The 21748-nt window shown below is 23.7% G+C and overlaps 3 protein-coding genes across 6 annotated transcripts; 1 reads left to right on the top strand and 2 right to left on the bottom strand.

The window, feature by feature from the left end:
- LOC113554195 (WW domain-containing adapter protein with coiled-coil) lies at window positions 1–9795 on the bottom strand. Of its 4 annotated transcripts, none has more exons than XM_026957929.2 (13): window positions 9553–9795; window positions 9427–9460; window positions 7867–8080; window positions 6660–6733; window positions 6500–6595; window positions 5690–5897; window positions 5368–5610; window positions 5133–5257; window positions 4876–5059; window positions 3455–3615; window positions 3254–3381; window positions 3076–3179; window positions 1–802 (listed from the first exon to the last, which is right to left on the bottom strand). In XM_026957929.2, the coding sequence occupies exons 1-12, from the start codon at window positions 9591–9593 to the stop codon at window positions 3086–3088; spliced, it is 1602 nt and encodes a 533-aa protein (XP_026813730.1). In that variant the 5' UTR covers window positions 9594–9795; the 3' UTR covers window positions 1–802; window positions 3076–3085. The 4 variants fall into 4 exon arrangements, with proteins under 4 accessions (XP_026813730.1, XP_026813727.1, XP_026813728.1 ...); XM_026957926.2 differs by lacking the exon at window positions 1–802 and adding an exon at window positions 1541–1656; XM_026957927.1 differs by lacking the exon at window positions 1–802 and adding an exon at window positions 1569–1649.
- Window positions 9796–10135: 340 nt separating this feature from the next.
- LOC113555138 lies at window positions 10136–15342 on the top strand. Its single transcript, XM_026959473.1, has 10 exons — window positions 10136–10383; window positions 10463–10550; window positions 11022–11081; window positions 11278–11498; window positions 11557–11736; window positions 12626–12951; window positions 13024–13174; window positions 13269–13364; window positions 14757–14840; window positions 14900–15342. The coding sequence occupies exons 1-10, from the start codon at window positions 10304–10306 to the stop codon at window positions 15078–15080; spliced, it is 1467 nt and encodes a 488-aa protein (XP_026815274.1). The 5' UTR covers window positions 10136–10303; the 3' UTR covers window positions 15081–15342.
- A 1569-nt stretch (window positions 15343–16911) lies between these two features.
- On the bottom strand, window positions 16912–21343 carry LOC113552541 (GATA zinc finger domain-containing protein 14-like; the record flags this gene model as incomplete). The annotated part of the gene is given in 8 exon segments (XM_026955404.1): window positions 16912–17255; window positions 17332–17486; window positions 17545–17791; window positions 17869–18023; window positions 18544–18719; window positions 18974–19171; window positions 19254–20444; window positions 20447–21343. Coding segments are annotated over 8 exon segments (3147 nt in total), but the record flags the coding sequence as incomplete, so codon positions are not given.
- Window positions 21344–21748: the final 405 nt, after the last annotated feature.

Below are 21748 nucleotides of genomic sequence, written 5' to 3'. Positions count from 1 at the left end.
TTTAATTTTTAATGCAATATAATCAATTTATTTCAGAATCGGTAAATTGGTATCACATAGTTAACCCTACCATTTACTCTCAATTGTATGTTTGACAAATATCAATAATAACAATTGTAAATTATTGTTAAATAAATAACAGTCTAAATTATTATATTATTAAAAAAATATGTACAATAGGAAAAGTTTGATAAATTAATGCACCTAGTACATAATGAATGAAATGTACAAAAGGAAAAATATATTTAATACATAGAACTTAGGTAAGTATACATAATTATTATCATTCTGAACATGGTTTATAGTTAGAACTTGGAACATTATTGATTTATAGAACTACTCTTTGGATTTATCTGGTTCACAAATTATATAAGAATCAAACAGATCTTGTGCGTACAAAAAGTAGTGTATAGATAGATAAACATAAAATATATGTTTTAATATTAAAATTATTTATTTTAACTAAAATAACTACGAGAAATGGGTTAATATTTAAATGTTGTCATAATTATTATGAAACAATTAAAGAACTTGTTTAAGGTAAAATCCTTTTCAAATTATCAAGCTTAGGTAAATATACCTTATGTTAAAATCATAAATTAATAAATAAAATATTGAGTTGTTTATATCTATACACTCTTTTATTGTTACATTATTACTTTCCTAAATTAATTAAAATAAATAATGTGACAAAATACTAGACCTGACAGACGTTCATTATTTATCTTATATAATAATTTCAATGAAGGTTAATATTAGTGGTGCCAAGGTAATACTTAAAAACCAATCCTCAATGTAATATCTGCAAAAATTGTATTTTATAGTTGATAAATGTCTGAACAAAATGTACCTTCACCCACATTACTTGACTTTCAAGTAATAAATTTAAAATTAAAACAACTCTAATAATGTATTTCTTGTAACACTTTGTGTCTTAGTTGAATATTTTTAAATTCTGATATAACTATAACTAAAATAAATAACAGACATTTTATAAATGTAACATACATATTAATTTAATAAATGCAATTGCTTCATTATAAGTTTTGACAGTATACTGCCTATAACTTGTTTTTAACTTATTAAGTCAGACTTTATAGTTATAAATAAAATACCTTTTTTCTTATTACTATTAAATTAATTTGGTATAAATATCAGTGTCTATTGAACTAACATTGTAGACTTATTAATCATAATATTTTAGGAATTGTATATATAAAGATGATGTACCTTTACATTGCAAAAATATACAAATAACTCTGATGAACGTCAAAAGGCCAAAATAAAAGTAATACTTAATAAAAAATACTTTATAAATCTATAAATGGGTCTTAATAGTAATTTTACATAAAATAAGTATAATAATTTTCTTATTACTGTATACAGAGAACAATGTGTTTAATTACTTTCAAAGTTTAATTTTGTGACTTAATTTATCTATAATAATAAATATTTTTCTATTAAATTTTAGTTTAAGAATTGGAGGCAACAAATTTATATTAATTTTCATTGTCAATATCTATCAGTCTTAAGTTCTAGATTAATTATTACAAAATTGCTTATCTTCCTTTTTTTTTTTTTTTTTTTTTTTTACATAGAATTAATAATAACGCTGAGATCTGATAGAAAACTGCATTAGTAGTTGGGTCCTAAAATCTAAAATAGGGAGTAGTTAGTAACAAATTTAATATTGAAAAAAAATAAATAATATATAATTATAATGCAATTTTTTTTATACCACAAATAATTTAAGCAAATTTTTACAAATGGAATATAATTGACCAAGAAAAAATAGTTTTTGTGGTTCATTTAAATTAAACCCGTAAATTAAAATTACTAAAAAAAAAATAAATAAATTAATAATAAATACAACTTTTAACTAAAGTAACTTGCATATTGTTAAACCTTAAATATGTATGTTTCTAAGCAACACAGACTTTAATTCACCAATTAAATAATTTAAATATAATACTTAATCTGAAGAAAAATAAATTTATGTATAGAAAATTATGGCATAATTAATAACTATATTACAAAAATATGATATAAGAAACTTTATGCAATACTGTACAAAAAACTAACTATGTTGTTTCATGTTCTGATATTAATCTTAATGAAAAAAATAACTAAAATATTTTGTTGTTACTATTAAACAAAAAAACAATACAATGTAATTAGTCAAATTGAAAATGTTGAGGTAGATAATAATGTATTATACAAGCCTGAAATATGAAGAATCAAATATCACTTCTAATATAATTATCCCAGGTAACATAATAAACTCAAATGTGTTGTAAAAAAATAAAATTTTGTTTTAAATTTTTTTAATGTTATATTTTGTGTAATAGCTAATGTAAAGAAATTAGAGTAAATATTTTTTTTTATGTAACTTAAACATTCTTAGGGAAATTACTAGGAAATGTAATTGTTCAGGATATACTTTATCATTAATTCAGTATATGTAAAAGTATTTCATATCAATAAGTTCATAAATTTAATTCTTTTGTTTATCATAACAAAATTTACTTTTCACAAATTGCTAATATCTTTCTTTACCCTATTCTTTATGATAAATATTTGGATATCAAACAAATTAAATATGGACATGAAGCATCATAAATATAATACTAGGATTATGATGAAAAATGGCGCCAAATTATTCTAAACCTTTTTTATTTTATATATTATTCTGTATCATTAGATACATTTCCAATATTCAGTTATATAGGTGAATACCCGTTATAGATACTACGATTTTCATAATATATTTATTTTAAGATAGTACTAAAGGTGTAGTATTTTATGTAAGAAAAAACTAGACTATATTAGTACTTAGTAAGTACCTGTATTTAAATTAATATAAAAAATCTGACAGCTATGATTAAAAAAAAATAACTTCAGAATGATAAATAAAGAATACCAAATACCTAACAATTGGAACATAGTTATGGCCTTTGAGACCCAGAAACAAAATTATAAAAAGTTTGTAAAAAATCAACATAACAAAAAAAAAAGAAAATGTTTGTGGTCACTTTTGGTTAAGTTGACAACTATTTAAATAACAAAAACACTTGCCATAATATATTTAAGTCGTCCTTCCTTCATCTCCTTCACCCATAAACGAATTTTCAGATTTTAATTTTTCTAAAGTTTTAATTTGTTGCTGTAAAAATAACACCCTAAAAACCAAATTAAATAATAAATATAAAGAATGAATTTAAATGCAGGTTTTTAAAATTTTTTTGAAATTTACTTGTGTTCTAATAAAGATGCTTGCACTTCAGTCAAACGAACAATAGACCTTGCATATTTGAGTTCCGCAGATACTCGTGAACAGTGTACACTTCCTAATATATGGGCTTCTTCATTTAACTTTTGTGCCTTAAATGAAATAATCAGCTATTAAAACATTGAATTTGTTTTGATATTGAATAAATGCATTTAATAATATTACCTGTTTTGCTAAAATATCACCTGGCCAGGTTTTAACGTGTGATGTTAAATCATCCCGTACTAAGTTTGACACTACTGGGGATGATGTTGTTCCAAGCTGTCTGTAACTCATTACATTGTTGACTTGGGCAACTTGTTCTGCATGGCTTGTTACAGGACTCCCTATTATTAACATTAATTTAATTTAATTGCTTAGTTTTGTTAAAATATTACTTTATGAGCATTATAGTTAAAATTGTTAAAAATGCTTATACACAGAGTGATTCTTTTATCATAAAACACTTGTTATTTCAAAAAGTATTCATGTTTTAGAAATAATGAGTGTTTTATGATAAAAGAATCACCCTGTATAAAACATACTATTGATTAGTCAAAAAGTCAAACAAATATAACAATATAAGTAAAAATAAAATAAAGCAATAATAATAATATGGTAGTAAAGGTAATAAATAATATTGGTCTTATATTAGTGATATGTAGCTCTGGTACTTTGCCATCTCCATGGCAGTGATTTTAAGTCTGCTAATTCGCAGATGTAATATTATTTTACAGTCAAAATTCATGAGTTCTTTCTTATCAATTATTCTTTATTTTTTCAGGTTCACTCGGGTCTATCAAAATATCCATTTATTATTGTCCCAGAGATCATGTCTCCTTAATTTGCTATCTTTCTCCCATAATTTTAATATTACTGGTACCTGATTCTCTTTTTAATACATTTAATGAAGTTCTTTCTTGCTTTTTGTTGAAAAAATTTATAATGTATTATGAATATAATTATATCTAATCTTACCATTGGGTGCCTTTCATCAGAGAACTGTTTGGTCAGTTCAATTACATTAGTGACTTATCTAATTATATGTGGGATGCCGCAATTTTTGTTAAACGTTACAATACTTTTATACTAAGTTCGCTATGATTTATAAACATGTCTAGTAAGTTATCTATTTGTTTGAGGTGTATTGACCTACCCAATATGAGGTATATAGATTAAGCCATACCAAGAAACATAGAGCTAATGCAGAACTTTGAATTGTTTTTGGGATGAATTCTCAATATTGAAATACCTAGTTTACACAAGTTCTGGTTTATACTTACTATTTTAAGGTACAAGTGTTTAATGTAGGTGAGAGATCTATCAAGGATGATACATAGATATTTGAGAAGGGGCATATGTTCTATCTTTACTTTTTATGTGATATGCAGTCTAATAATTGCTTGTTTGTTTTTTTTAAGTTTAATTGGGTTAGCTTGTAATATGTCATGATTTTAAACCAACTTTTGAATAGTAATTATATTATTTTCTCGAATCGTTAAACCGTTCTTAAATCATAGCTGCAAATTTAATGTCTAGTACAGTTACTTTACTTTCTTTGTGTATAGTCATCTTAGATACTATGAAAAATGAAATGAAATAATTACCTTTAACTTCTTGGGTATTATTAGTTTCTGTGTTTGCAGGGGTGGGTGGACTTCGTTCAGTAATATTATTTGATGTTGATGAATCAACTAAATTCTGAGTTATATTAGATAATGGCGGTGTTGTTGATCCAACATCAACATTTGTTCTTTCACATGGTTCACTAATGACTTCAGCTCCTTTTACCTGAATAAATTTGGTTGGTAAAAATATATTTTAAATTATTTATTTAAAAAAGAAATGTATGCAAAAATAATACTTGTGATTGAGGAGTAGAAGAACTGTGCCTTTGTGCAGGTACATTTGATAGTTGAAAGGACTTTTCTGAAGTAGGAGTGCTGTCGCCACTACATAATTCCATGTCTTGAGTTTGCGATGAATCGCCTAATATTATAATTAATGTACTTTGATTATATATCACAAAGGCATTTTGTCAAAAATATTTTAATGGCAACACAAAGATACATTAATTGTATTATTCATTTTTTACTTACAGGAATTTATTATTGTTGGTCCATCCTGTTCAAGCCTATCTACATTACACTCAGACACATGGTGAGATTGCGAGACATTTATTGGAAGATTATTACTTCTCATTTGATTCCAATAAGCATCTTTTTGATGGTGAGTTGGTCTACTTGTACAATTAACTTGTTGTTGAGATGACTGCTGTGAAACTTTGTTCACATGATTGTTCATTGATGATGATCTCATCATAGAGTTATTGGAATGTTTGTCTATAAAAAAATATGTTAAAATTAAGTATAATATTAATATTGTTAGTATATAATTTAAATATTATTTCAAATAACAAACCATGGTGGTATTGTGTTCGAGAAGGTTGAGATGCTGGATAAGCTTCTAACCATTCTCTTGGCTGATCCCATTGAGATACTTCAGTTTTACAATTATAATAGTATTTTTTGCCTGAAGAACTTGTATGTTCAGACCAATCACCAACTTTAGTGACAGTTGAACTTCCGCCAGACCTGGATTCGCGGTTATTACTACTACTGCTGCTACTCTATACATACATAAATATAAAACTAAAACAAACTATATATACAATTAAATTAATCTAAGAATGAGATATGTAAAATTGATTTAAGAAATCATCCTGAGAATTTTTGTGATAAAAAATTATGCTATAATCAAAAATAAGGGATACATATACATATATATTTTGATTTTGTATAATTGTTATATTATAATTTATTTTTATAAATAATAACAAACAACAATGAAATTGATTGTCAATTAAATACACATAAAAAAAACAATAAATAGCAGTTGAAAAATTATAATTATTCAAAAGTAAACAATACTTTGTATTAGAATAGTAAAAAATTGATGCAATTATTTTTCTGCAATTTGTTTACAAGCATCAAATATTTAATATAAAATATAAAGATTACTAATGAAAGATAAAAAATTCTATACAATTAGAATCCCACAAAAGTTGTCTAAAATACACTTGTTGTGGACATGAAATTAATAGTTTAGTTCTTTGAAGGAACTATCAAAATTTTTCTTCACACAATTATTTATGTAATGTAAAAAATTATTTTCAAATTTACTTATTATATCTACAATATATATAACAAATAAGGATAAAATTATATTTACCTGACATGAGCTATGAACAACTTTTCGTTGACCAGATTCTCTAGAATCTCTAGAATCCCTAGAATTTGACCATTTCACAGAATGTACAACCATTTTCTATAAAACAAAATACCGTTGTTACAAATAAAAAATGAAACATGTAATAAACACAATTATTTACTTCCGGACTAATCCGATCGTGGTTTGTTCTATATTCATCTCTACTTCGTCTATCTTTTGGTGACCTACTATAATCTGAAAAATAAATATATTTTATTAATTTCATACAGTCTAAGTCTATCAAGTTATGTTCCCAATAAACTATAAATTGTATAGGGTATAATAATTATCATAGTGTAATTATAAAAATAATTACTAAGAGAAATAATTTAACATTGAAATATAATTAGTGTTTATCTACAGCAAGTTCAACACTATTTAGAATTTTAAATTTCTACTCAATATTTTATGTCAAATTTAACAATTAAAAGTAAGTGATAAATGTTTTGGTTATTTAATAAATATATAATATACCATTAGTTAATATTTAGCTTTAGTATATCGTATGAGTATCATTACATATTTTCTAGATGTATCAACTTAAAATTTAAAAATTAATTAACAAAAACTCAATAGTCTACTTACAAGGTGAAAAATTCACTTTCAATAAATTGATAAATTTTTATAATTTATAATATCCATTAAATTATCTTATACAAAGCTATATCTTCAAAACATTCAAAGAAATTAAGCTTTTATAACTAAGGATAATATGTGGACTATTTTCTTCAGCTGGTATCTCAAATTTAAAAACAAAAGATGACAGATATAAAGAAAAAATTTATAACAGCAAAATGTTTATTTTTATGTTTATATGGATATACAAAATACATAAGATATAAATTATTAACTAGTAAATCCTAAAACTTCATAAGGTTATAAATTCTTAATTTAGTCTATCCAAAAGATCAAAATTTAGTTGTTGTGTTAATCTATACTAATTTTTATAACAAAAAAAATTAAAATTAGAATCCATTAAATTAATTAGTTTTCCAAATATATTATTTATAAAATACCAAAACTTATAAATATTTTTTATTCAGTTTCAAGTAGGAAAAAATAAAATATATTGTTTGCTAACATGCTAAATCATTTAAATTATATTTAAAAGTAATGTTTTCATAGAGAACTTGATGCGTCACAGTGGAACAAGAACAAAAGTTTTACTCTAAGTGTTAAACATCAACCAAATTTTAGTGGCATTAGTAATTAAGATTACCAATTAGTACAACTGGATCGTCATAATTACAGGGGTCCTAAATCATTCACAACAAATGTTTTTTTACATGTTGCAAGTTATTTTTTTAAAATTGAACTAAAACACTTACCAGAATATTTATCACTATTCCTAGATTTATAGTCTCGAGAATCTCTCTCCTTATCTCTGTGACTTTTTTGAGAATGATATGAACTTTTGCTTGAATATGATCGATCTCGTGATGGACTTCCTCGGCCAGGACTTGGATATGAGGTACCATTTCCCCTAACACTGCCATACTTTTGATCACTGCTAGAATTTTTTGAAACTAAGTATTTGGAATTCTGAAAAATAAATTTATATTTTAAGAAAATAATGTTATGTAACAACTTAACTATAATTTTAACTTATTATTGAAATTTTAATAATAAACAATATACATAGAACAGAGGTGCATTAGCTGAAGCCTAGTTTACACAAGACAAGTACCTGGTTATAAAACTCATTTGCTGCTCAGTCAAGTACCAATATTGACAAAGTCAGTATTTACAGGCATTCTATTTATTGGATAGTTGCTACCCCTCCCTTGTAACCAATATGTACTGTTTTCGTCCCTACTCAGTTAGTGGATTCAACATACCGAGTATAATACATCATGGATATTGGAGTAACAACTAGTCCCATTGAATAGAAACAGTTATCAACAAGGAAGATTACTAATTTACTATACTTTGAGTATAGATTGATTGATTACTTGGCCAAAAGGTAGTTCTATTTAAACTTTGCTTCAATTATTGTTGGGCAAAACATATTATACCAACCTATGAACCCAATAAATTTAAATATACAATAAATACTAACAAATATATAGACCACTTGTGAAGTAATCGCCCAAAATATATTTAATATGTGATAAAGGAATTTCTTAAGATAAAAAGGTTTCCATTTCACTGTATTAATTTATACCATACATTTCAAAAAAGATAATTATATACCTAGTATCAATAATATACTTTAATATGTCATACATTCTTTAAAAATCATTGAAAAAGATAAAAGATTGATATACACATTTAAAAGAAATTACTAAAAATGTACTTAAAATGGTTTTTAATTCAAAAAAAGAAAGTAGTATCAAACAAAAATATGACATTAGGTTAGGTTAAAAAGAAATACCATAAGGTAACAATATGATTGTAAAAATTATGCAATTGATTAAAGAATTAAAAAGATCATTAGATAATGTGTGTTTACAATAAAGCATACATATATTACAAATAAAACCATTAATGTTACAATTTTATACATTTTAGTCATTTCTGGGATGGAAACGAGATCAAGAACAAGATTAGTTCTTGGTTTTATTTTTTAATTATTTTATACTGGAATCTAATATTTACTGTAATTGAATTTATTCTGTCAAAATATTAGTTATCTAAAGACTAAGTATTTATAAATATTGTTGAGTTTCTGATACATAATATTTATTTTAGATCTTTAGATTCTATGAATCAGATAATATTAAATATTTAACAGTACAATAAAACTTATGACAGAACACTAATTATTTGGAATGGTGAGAATTTTGAGAATAGATTTTAATATATTTTAGATTTCATAGGAACCAATATTTTGAAGGACATAATAGTGTACCTATCAAAAGAATAATCACAAGACCCAAAATATTTACCTGATACTGATGGGACGGGTTCTTGTCATAATACCTGGAGACAAAATAAGCAAGTATTAATATTATTATCGATATTTAAATAACTTGAAATTACGTTACTAGCGTAATTTAGTAAGTAGGCCTTACCCATCACTAATCCTTTGAAGTTTCCTCGCATGCATTACCATCAATGCCGATTATCTGTGGAAATTTACCGCCCAGCAATGGAATTATATTGTTAACGACAAATGTAGGTGGACGTGTACGTGGTTCTAGGGCTCAATCAAACGTAAAAAATCTTTAAACGTAACCGGACGCCATCAAATGAAACCAATAGTAAAATGTAATAAAATGGAGTGAAAAAGGAAAAAACATTTAGACTGGGTGAAGATGCTGTCAGGAGTGTGGAGGGGGCTTGTCATCCATCGGAAAGGTACGCATTGCCATTGGCCAGTTCAAATATCAGCTGGCGTTTATAAACAGTGCAAACATTAAAAAATGAAATAATTAGAAAAATTAACTATAATTAAATAAATTTAAAGTGTTGGGTTAATGATGGCACTTTTTAAATAATATGGATACTATTTTATTCAAACTATTTCTGAAAGTAAAATCGAAATTTGACCAAAATTGTTTTATGTTTATTTTTGTGCAGTTTGCAGCAATGGTATATTCGTATAAATTTTGTTTATGCAAAATTTGTCCTTGAAATTAAAGGCACTAATTTGATTAAAAAAGTAAATAAATATTACCTAAATTTGCCATCAAATATCAATGGATTTAGAAATATTATTAATTGTTATTTATTTATTTATTTTTTGACCTACGACACTAAATTAACTATCTACTGTAGTTTCTACAGATATACGAATACGAGTGTACTTTTATTATTACAACGATGGTAGATGTACCCGTTCAAGATATGATTAAAAATACATTTACATGGCACAACAAGAATGGCTACAAATCAGGGAAAACGTAATTTTTTCTATGATATTATAATACAATAAAATCTGAGCACTTGAATAATAAATTACCCTTGTTTTTATTTTACTAGGTATACTTTATTTAATTATTTTACAAGCATTGAAGATTCACACTCAAAATATCTTCATTATCAAATGACAAAACCTTTGTCTGTTCAAGTAAGATACATACTCGACTCATTTATAAACTATTTATTTTGAATTGGAATATGTATTATTAAAAAGTAATTTTAAATGTTAAGTATCATGGGTGTATTTAAATTTAATATTGTCAAAACTAATTCAAAATTTGTTTTCATAAAATTTTAATATATCTTTATAAATAATATCATGACAGTAGTAACTGTAACCATTTGATTTTTTCATCTCTAAAGTTTTTACTTTAATTAACTTTATTTGTTATTTCAAGCAAAAACAAATATGTGTGGTCCAGAGTCCAAGTATATAAATAGAAAATGTCCATCAAGTATCATAGAATCAATCTACTGTTCCTTAAAATGTTAAAATTTACTTTTGTTGCCTTCACTACTGATAATATCTAAGCTGACATTAATACCTTAATTATATTTTTAAGATTTAATATTATTCTATCAATATATTTTTATTAATTTGTATTTTAAATTATTTTAGACTCAACATGACTCTCCATCTAAAAGTGATTCTCCTCAACCATTTTATCACATTCATCAGGTAATTCATTTATTTATTCAAATCCAAAAAAATTCCAGATAAATAAAGTAAAATTTTTTTATTATTTAGTAGTAAGATATAAATATAATATGATTGTATTAGAATCGGATTGAACCTTTTTAATTATTATATTTTTGTGTGTTATTACATAAAAATAAATGTATCATGTTCATAATAAACATATATTTTATTATAGGATTCAATTATTACACAGAAGTCAAGTCCAACACCAGTTAGATTTAGCCCACGTATGGGTTCTAATGCTATTAATTATGCACGTTCAAGTGTTACAAATCGAGTGTCAATCACACCCAATATGTCACCAATTAGCAGCTCTAATGTTGATCAGTCAATATCAAAAATTAGTGCAATGTTTCCGACTGCATCTGAATCCCATATTAAATCATTATTAAATAAGTAATATAATATTTTAATTATATTTTATTTCTTTAATATTTAATGAAAATTATTTTAGATATCATAACAGAGAAGCTGTGGTTATTAGTGCTTTGCAAGTAGAAAAACATCCAATTGCTACACCTGGACCATATACACCGCCATCAATTAGTCGTCATTATATGTTACAAGCTAATCCTTCACCCATGGCTAGTCCATTACCTAAACCAGCTCATTATTCTCCAAAAATGAAATTGAGGTAATTATTTTTACATACATTTAATTTTGAGGAATTATATGTAAATTAATAGACCTTTACTAAAAAAAAAACAAATTGCAAGTATTCAAACAATAATGAATATTTAATCAATATTTATTAGAGGTGGGTTAAACTGTTCATAGTTTAAAAATCCGTCCTAGGTTAAATCATCCCACCTCTAATATTTATTTATTACTATTATATAAGTCTAAATATTTTAACATTGGTTTATTTAATTTTAATTATTGGAATTATTTTCCTCTATTAGTAAATATTTAATATTGTTTGATTTAAAAATAAATCATTAGATAAAACTTATCTTAATAATTATGTATTATATGATATTATTATTATATAAATTACATATTATATGTTATTATTTTATGATTGTGTAATTATTTTGTTATTTGACTGTAGATATTGAAAAATTGTAGAAATTGAAAATTACCTTAAAAGATTATCCCTTTAAATTATTTTCAGTTTTTAAAGAATGAAAATATTTTTGAACATATAAATATTATAGTTGATGATTATAGATACAAATTTTATGTGTTTAATATATACATAATTGTCTTTGTGAATGTTTGTGTGAGGCTTAAATTTAAAATGTTTTGCCTTTATTTTTATTTTATTTTTTTATTTTTTTTTTTAGCATGAATTTTATTTTTGATGTTTCAGTATATGTAGTTAAATTGAATTGATAATTGTCTGATGTAATTAGACGATAGAAAATATTTTTTGTGGGAAAATTTTACATTGATGGATTTATTTTATAGCGTGAGTTGGTAAGTAGTATTTTATTATTTGTTTATTTATTCTATAATATTTATTAAATAAATCATATATTTTTATTTTTAATTCAAACTGGTTTGTTTTATATTTCATATAGATATTTGAAAAGTGTATTTCCAGTTGTAGAAGAAACAGTACTTTTGGATACATTATGTAGTGCAGATAATAATGTTAATCAAGCAACTAAAACATTATTAACTATGGGATTTGATAAACGACATAATATTACAAAAAATGTGCCTAAACTACCTAGAGTTACATTAACAAACAGTGAAAATGATTATGAAGAGGATGATATGTTTTGGTTACGAAGAAAAACCTGTGATAATTATGATAAAACTAAATCTACTTGTTCATCTTGGCCTGTTTCTTCGGTGGTATCAACACCTATCAAAAAAATAAATTCTGATGAACAGATAAAAAGTAAACAAATTAATAAAAATAAAAAATTATTAAGTTATAATTAAATATTAATAATAATCTTAATTTTTACAGTAAAACAAAGATTGCATGATAAATTTGATGATCAAGAAGAAAAAATTATAATTTTTGCCTTAGAAAGTACAGATTATAATGAATTATTAGCAGATCAAGTTCTTAAAAATCATTTAGATAATGAATTTAAAACAAAGGATGAAAATGATTGGTAATATTACTAAAATAAAATAGATTTAAAATTGATAATAAAACTAACTAAACATTTACTAAAAATTTAATGTTATTTTAACTTATTTCTATAGTAAGCTCAAAAGGGAAAATTCTAGTAACAAAGCAACTGGTAATTATACTGTAACGGACATTAGCAACTCAAAAACTGAATCAAGAAATTCTTTCTGGTAAGGAAACCTGTTAAAGATTAAAAATAGGGTTAATAAATTATTATTATTGAATTACAAAGGACCAAATTTTTACGCTTAATCAGTTTTCGTCAAAATCAATTTTTTTATTTTGCTGTAACTCAAAAACAATTCATTATAAATACTTGAAATTTTCACCAAATATTTATATTAGTGTTATCTATTTACGATTAAATTTTCTAAATATTTTGACTTTTTTAAAGCTATTTATAGACAATTGACATTTTTTTTTTAATAAGTTTTTTTTTTGAAATGCCAATAAAAAATTTGATTTTCCAAAAAGTCGTTAAAATTTAATACAAGGTTTATTATAAGTTGTACTTATCGTATTAAAAAAAATTTTAATTGTTAGATACAATTTTTATTTATAAGCATTTAAAGCTTAAATAAAATGAAAATATAATATATTTATATTTAATTTTTTTATTTATTTTAAATTTTATGGTTATGGGCACTTTTTCATATTGTTGATCGATTAGTTACTATTATATTTAATTATTTAATTCTTGTCATCAATTAAGTAATTTTGCTATACTTTTTTTTTTCTCAAAATGAGACGACTATCCAAACGTGCACTTAAGTATAAAAAAAATAAGAAACGATCCTGTGAAAACACAACTAAATTAGCATTTGTTTGGCTCCTAGGATAACAATATAGTATTTTTCTCTACATTAGTATAATCTGTGATATAATTATTATGGTAACTCGGTATGTACAATGCTTTTAGAAAAAATTGATTAACCTTCCCGTATGAAAATATGCAACCCTTTCTAAATCATAATTAAAAATTAACTGCTTGTATCAAAAAAAAAAATACATTATAATTTATATATAGGTAATATAATATCCTAGACTACCAAATCTCTGTTCAGTATCATTTTTTGTATACAATGATACCTGTTATTGCATTCAAATTTAACATATCCATTATTGTGACCTACTCTCCAACTCTATTATACTGCAAAGCAATAACCATTTTCCCACCCTTTTTTTTTTAATTTTTCCTTTTTGTACATAGGTACATTATTATATCTTTACTGGTGGCTTCTAATTAATGCTAATTTATATATTTTTATTTGTTAATAATTAATTAATAATCTTTATCATACTAACTGATTTTTATTTTCTATAAAATATATAACTACATAAAAGTAATAGAGTAGAGTAGTTTAAAATAGAATATTTCTAAAATAAGGTTATAAACATCTATATAAATGTTAAATAAAATATAAGAACAATTTATTATTTTTGAGATTCTGAACGGAGTGATGAATGTATTTTTTTTTATTGTTCCAACACATCTAATTATATTTAATTTTAATTTTTTAATGTATATATCAATTATTAAAAAATATTTTAATTGGGTTTAGTGAAATAAATTCTGAGAACCAGATAACTGTGGCAAATGGCACACAAAAAAGTTTGGCGAAAGGTCCCAATAAAGATTTGTTAAGGTATATTTATTTAAGTAAACCATTAATATTCTTTTCTAAATAATATATTTTTCTTATAGCAAAAAAATTTCATCTAAGTGTGAGTCACATGAAAAAAACAAAGTAAAACCTAAAGGTCCCAACAAATCGTTATTGAGTAAAATTCATTCTTTAGCAAAAGGACCAAATACTGAGTTGAAAAAAGGACCGTCCAAAGGATTAGCTAAGGGTAGTATTTTCCATCGGCTATTCAAGAAATAATTACTTTGTTATGTTCTATTTCGAATGAAGTAAATTATTTCTATACTTAAGATTCTTTTTGAATGTATAATGGTAATTAAAGTTTAAATGATATCTTATTTTGAATATAGTAATTTAATATTATCTTCAATTTTGTTACTTAAGTAGCAAATGTTTAGATTGTTTAAATTATATTTATTTATTTTTAATCTTTTTTTAAATTAAACATTTTTTTCTGTCAGAAATCATATGTGTCAAATGTGTATAATCCTTTTTTCTTAGAAAATAACGTCAATAATTATATATTGAATAATTAATATTAAATAATAAAAAATAATTTAATAGTGATTGATTATATATAATTTAGAAATGTGGTGTTAAATTTATTATATAAAATTAAACCATCAGTTTAGTTGTACTATGTTTTTTGTATGATGTATTTTATACAGCACCCTTAACTTAAAATTGAATAAATTAATTAAACCAGTTAATAACCAATCTGGGCTCACACTCAAATTAAATTCTTTTGTAATCCCACATATTTATTTTTTTTGGCAAATCATCAAATGTTACAAGATACAAATGTTTCACACTTTTAGACTTTTAAGTGCTTTTATTAAGGCATATATTTTATAATAAAAAAATAATTAAGAGTTTACTAAGTTTTTTGAGCTGATCAAATACCTACTACTATATTCTATAAAAAAAAAAATTAATGACAATTTTAGTTTGCATATTTACAAATTTTTAGTGCTAAAAATGTACCTTTTTAGTGTTATAACTTCAGAGTCCAGGCTTGCTGAGAATATTATTGATTTTTAAGTTATGCATACTATAAAAAGTCTAAAACACAGTATTTGATGAAATGAATTATAGCATTAATAAATAGTACAATATTTTCAAGACCCTAAGTGTATGTCATATAAATCATTATATGACGTAACAGAAAAGTTTAATTGAGTTAAAATACAATAATTGTTGATAATAACATAAGGTAGGGAAATAATAAGGGAAAGTTATAAATTTCAAAGAAATTCTGTAAGATAGAATAAGTCTGGAGCATAAACCTAAAGCATTGAAAATTCGGGATTATATATTAGCAGTGTTGGGTAAGTTACTTTTACAAAGTAATTAAGTTACTTTACTCGTTACTCGAATAAAATTCTAATGAAATTATTTTATTTTTCAATTAGAAAAGTAACTATGTTAATTTCTAGTATAACATTTTTTTAAATTTCTAAGCAATTATTCTGCCAAGCAATAATGTAACTGGAAGTGTACCTATAGGCTACGGTTAATCTATAAGTACATAACAATATTAATTACTTATAACTATTAAAAAATATGTATTAATATAGAACTTAATTAAATATGAACTTTTGAATTTTAAAAATAAATTTCAAAAGGCAATAATAATTTATCAATAAGTACCAAGTACTGACCAGAAAAATAATGTTATAATCTAATGTAAATTATGATTATAGCAATAACTAATAAGTATTTTAAAGAGTTTTTGTATTATACTAAAATCTAATATTAAAAATAAATATAAATATTTGATAACAAAAATAGATTGTATTTACTGCATTTCTATGACTACTAGTTAAGTGTTAATAGTATTGAGATAATAGGAATAGAATTAGGTCCATGCTAAAGATGTTCATTGAAACATCCTATATACGGATGTAGGTATATATTTAGAGGAATCAAATTATAAAATAAATTTATTTCACTGTTATCTTGATTTACGTCTTACTACTGTATAATATTATACATGTCAAAACCATGGTGGTGAATTAAAATTAAATATTAGATTGGTAGGTATACCTAATACAGTAATATCCACATTATAGGCATCATTTTAAAAGTTTTTTTTTATTAATTCACAGTACTGCAATAAGTACTAAATAATTTTAGACTGTAACACATTATGTTAAAGAAATTATTTATCAAAAGTTATTTTCCATTACATCTTCGTTCTTTGGAAATAATTCTAATGAAATTACGTAATGCGTTACAAATTAAATAATGTCGTTACAGTAATGTTATATAAATATGTATATATTGATTAATTATTAATATTAACTAATAAATCATAATCTTGAACTGTAAGTCTAGGAAATTCTCTTTCACCACGTTCATGAATTTCTTTTCTTATTTTTTCCACTTTATGTTTTCTTAAGTAAAACAAAGTATCTATAAATAAAATTAAAAATTAATTTAAAACATTCATATTTACATAAAAATTATGTTTAATTAAATACTAATTTACCTTTAATACTTTTTTTAATATCTGATGGAACTATCTTATCATACCAAGAATGAAAAAAAGAACAAATAAGTTTACTATTTGCACCTGGATATAGTTGATTGGTTATTTCTTTCCAATCCACATCCGAAAAATGTTTAGGATTTTGTTGTTCTAATCTAAAAAATAATATTTTATTAAACTATTAATTTATATTAAGAGATCAGAATAACTTACAACTCCAATATATTTAATCTTAAAGTTAACATTTTAATAGGCTTTTCACAAAATAACATGGTATATAAATAATTCCATTGATTTCTAACTTTTGTATAAGTTACATCATCACCAAAGTTTTTTGCAATATTAATTAATGTATTTTTTTTTAATGTTAGATTTTTTAAATCTTTCCAGTTCTCTGTGTTTGTTTCTAATAGAATATTTGTAAATAGTTCTTGACGCTTTTGATCATCCCAAAAAAATTCTAATAAAAGAAAAAAATATTTTAATTTTATAAATTGCATTGAAACATTCTTTTTATATTAATATAATTTAACTTACTTTTACATTTTTCATGCTGATTTTGTAAAACTTCATGTCTTCTGTAAAGTTGTAACCTAGATCTATTTAGAATTATGCTTAATACTGAAAATTTGTTATTAATTGCATCACATTTATCTACTTTCATAATTAATTGGTCTTCTTCTTCACTAAAACTATGGAGAAAATAATAAAGTAAAATTAATAATAAATAACAATTTAATATGAACATAACATACATATTTTGTTTACCTTTTTGAGATTTTATTAAATATAGAAAATGATAATTTAAAATATGGCATTTATGTAAAACCTTATTGGATTGACAAAAATTTCAACCGTTAACTTATATACTTCATATTTATGAAAATTAAAAGGAATATAATTTTTATTTTTTTCATCTTTATACACATTTAAAATATTTAAATACTAATGTACAGTGCACAAGTGTAAAAAATAACATAAAAATTGTTTTAAAAAAGAAATTAAATACTGAGGTATTTGTACATGGTAATTGTCTCATGAGATACTTTGTTAAGTGATAATAAGAAAAATTTTAAATTTTAAGATATCCAAAACAAAATAAAATATTTTAATTTTAGTGAATTTGATTTTAAAATGTTTATAATAGGTTTGATGAATTAATTTTTTAATAAATATAAAAATAATGTAAATTATAAGAAATAGAATATATACCGTGTTTTATCTTGATATTCATTGAACAGAATATTGAATCTATTATAGACCGAACTTAATAATCGATTTGGAAGTCCTGCCGATATATAACGAATAAATTGGAACCTTACCAATTTATTTAAAGCCATTTCTAAACCATTAGATATGAATGGTAGAATATTTGAAATATTATATTCCTGAAAATGTAATTATTGTTATGTACATACATAAATATATATATTTACACAGTAAAACCTTGATAAGACGGAACTTCGGTAAAACGGAAAAATTGCATAGTCTCAAGCAATTCGTCTTATCGAGGTTTTACTGTAGTATGTTATATTAAATAATAAAAATATTTCAACCATTGAACAAAACTACTATGGTTAAAATTTATTGAGGGTAATGACTAATAACTTATCACTGTTTTACAAATAGTAATAAATAATACCTTTTGAAATTTTGACCAATATTCACGAATCTTATTGTCTTCTTCCGAGTTAAATACTCTTAGTTTGACCTGAGGATTAAGTTTCTTTATAATATTCATTTTTTCTTTGCATGGAGATCTACTTAAAGTAGTCTCAATAAAATGAAGTTTATTTTCATTACATTCAATTGGTAATGTAATTTTTAAATCATTTATTTCCTAGGTGAAATAAATTAAATAAATACAAATTATATGAAGTATATTGAAAATACAATTATTATTCTGAGCTATAATATTATACCTGTGCAGAATTAATTTTTTCAACAATTTTTTCCATAATAATGCTTCCAACTGTTTTCAGCAATACAACGTCAGAATCTGTGATTTGATGACTTTTATTTAAAACATTCTTGATTTTCTTTGACAAAATTTCAATTATTTGTTTATATTTAGGATGATTTCTTATTGAAGGGTCTTTATTTTTTAGATATGTCATTAAATTAAATTTGGATTCAATATTAGTTGAAGAGTCTGTTGGGTCTTCAAAATTATTGGATTCCATGGAATTTAACAGAGTTTTTAGATTACAATGCTTTTGAGATATTCTTTGGTCAGTTATATTATTATATTTTTCTGAAGTCATAGACATATTGTTTTCATTTTTTGTCACATTATAGTTGTTATCAGTAGCTTTTACTATGTCTGCTGTACTTACAATATGTATTTTAGATTTTTTACTATTACACATAGGAATATTTATATCACAATCTAAATTTTTTTCATCAGATCTCGGGGTAATTCTTTCAATTGTATCGATTTCTCTATTATTATTAGTACTAAGTTCTAATGGAATTAAATTTTCATTATGCTTTTTCTTTCTTTTAAGTGTTTTAGTTCGAACATTCTCATTTTCTATGCTACAATTATTTAACAATGAAATATCTGATGAAGTATTTATTTCAGACTTAATTGTTTGGTTTAAATTTTCCATAAACTCAGAATCATCAATATTTTGTTCACTAACTTCTTCTAATGTTGTGTATTCTGTGTCTTGATTTTTCTTTTTACGTTTTTTTGTTGGAACATTTTCAATATCTGCCAAAGCATTTATTTCATACTTTCTTTTTTGGCTTATATTTTTCCAATAATAAGAATCATTAATACTTTGTTCATTGACTTCTTCGCAAGTTTTTTCAAATGCTTCGATTTCTGTATCATTATTGGTATTTAATTCTATCAAATTTAAACTGTTATTGTGCTTTTTCTTTTTTTTAAGTTTCTTAGTTTCAATGTTTTCATTATCTATGCTAGAATTATTTTCCAATAAAATATCTGATGAAGGGTTTGTTTTTTGGCTTATGTTTTCAGTGAAACTAGAATCATTTTTACTTTGATAATTAAATTCTTCACAACTTACTCCAAATGATTTGATTTCTGTATCATTATTGGAACTTAATTCTATAAAATTTAAACTGTTATCGTGCTTTTTTTTTTTTTAAGTTTCTTAGTTTTAACATTCTCAATATCTATGATAGAATTATTTTCCAATAAAATATCTGACGAAGAGTTTATTTTTTGACTTGTGTTTTCAGTGAAACTAGAATCATTTTTACTTTGATAATTAAATTCTTCACAACTCACTCCAAATGATTTGATTTCTGTATCATTATTGGTACTTAATTCTATCAAATTTAAACTGTTATTGTGCTTTTTCTTTTTTTTAAGTTTCTTAGTTTCAATGTTTTCATTATCTATGCTAGAATTATTTTCCAATAAAATATCTGACGAAGGGTTTGTTTTTTGGCTTATGTTTTCAGTGAAACTAGAATCATTTTTACTTTGATAATTAAATTCTTCACAACTTACTCCAAATGATTTGATTTCTGTATCATTATTGGAACTTAATTCTATAAAATTTAAACTGTTATCGTGCTTTTTTTTTTTTTTAAGTTTCTTAGTTTTAACATTCTCAATATCTATGCTAGAATTATTTTCCAATAAAATATCTGACGAAGAGTTTGTTTTTTGACTTGTGTTTTCAGTGAAACTAGAATCATTTTTATTTTGATAATTAAATTCTTCACAACTCACTCCAAATGATTTGATTTTTGTATCATTATTGGTATTTAATTCTATCAAATTTAAACTGTTATTGTGCTTTTTCTTTTTTTTAAGTTTCTTAGTTTCAATGTTTTCATTATCTATGCTAGAATTATGTTCCAATAAAATATCTGACGAAGAGTTTGTTTTTTGACTTGTGTTTTCAGTGAAACTAGAATCATTTTTACTTTGATAATTAAATTCTTCACAACTTACTCCAAATGATTTGATTTCTGTATCATTATTGGAACTTAATTCTATCAAATTTAAACTGTTATTGTGCTTTTTTTTTTTTTATGTTTCTTAGTTTTAACATTCTCAATATCTATGCTAGAATTATTTTCCAATAAAATATCTGACGAAGGGTTTGTTTTTTGACTCATGTTTTCAGTGAAACTAGAATCATTTTTACTTTGATAATTAAATTCCTCACGACTCACTCCAAATGATTTGATTTCTGTATCATTATTGGAACTTAATTCTATCAAATTAAAACTGTTATTATGCTTTTTCTTTTTTTTTAGTTTCTTAGTGGTGACATTATCATTATCTATTTTAAAATTATTTTCTAGGGAAATATTTGCTACAGTATTTAATTCAGACTTTATTGTTTGGTTTAAATTTTCCCAGGAATCAGTATCATTAATATTCTGTTCACAAACTTCTTCACATGTTTTGTTTTCAATATCATGATAG

This window comes from Rhopalosiphum maidis, chromosome 2, assembly GCF_003676215.2.
Source record: "Rhopalosiphum maidis isolate BTI-1 chromosome 2, ASM367621v3, whole genome shotgun sequence".
Lineage (NCBI taxonomy): Eukaryota > Metazoa > Arthropoda > Insecta > Hemiptera > Aphididae > Rhopalosiphum > Rhopalosiphum maidis.
Note: the sequence above shows the minus strand (reverse complement) of the source record. Positions and strands in the feature narration are given on the sequence as shown.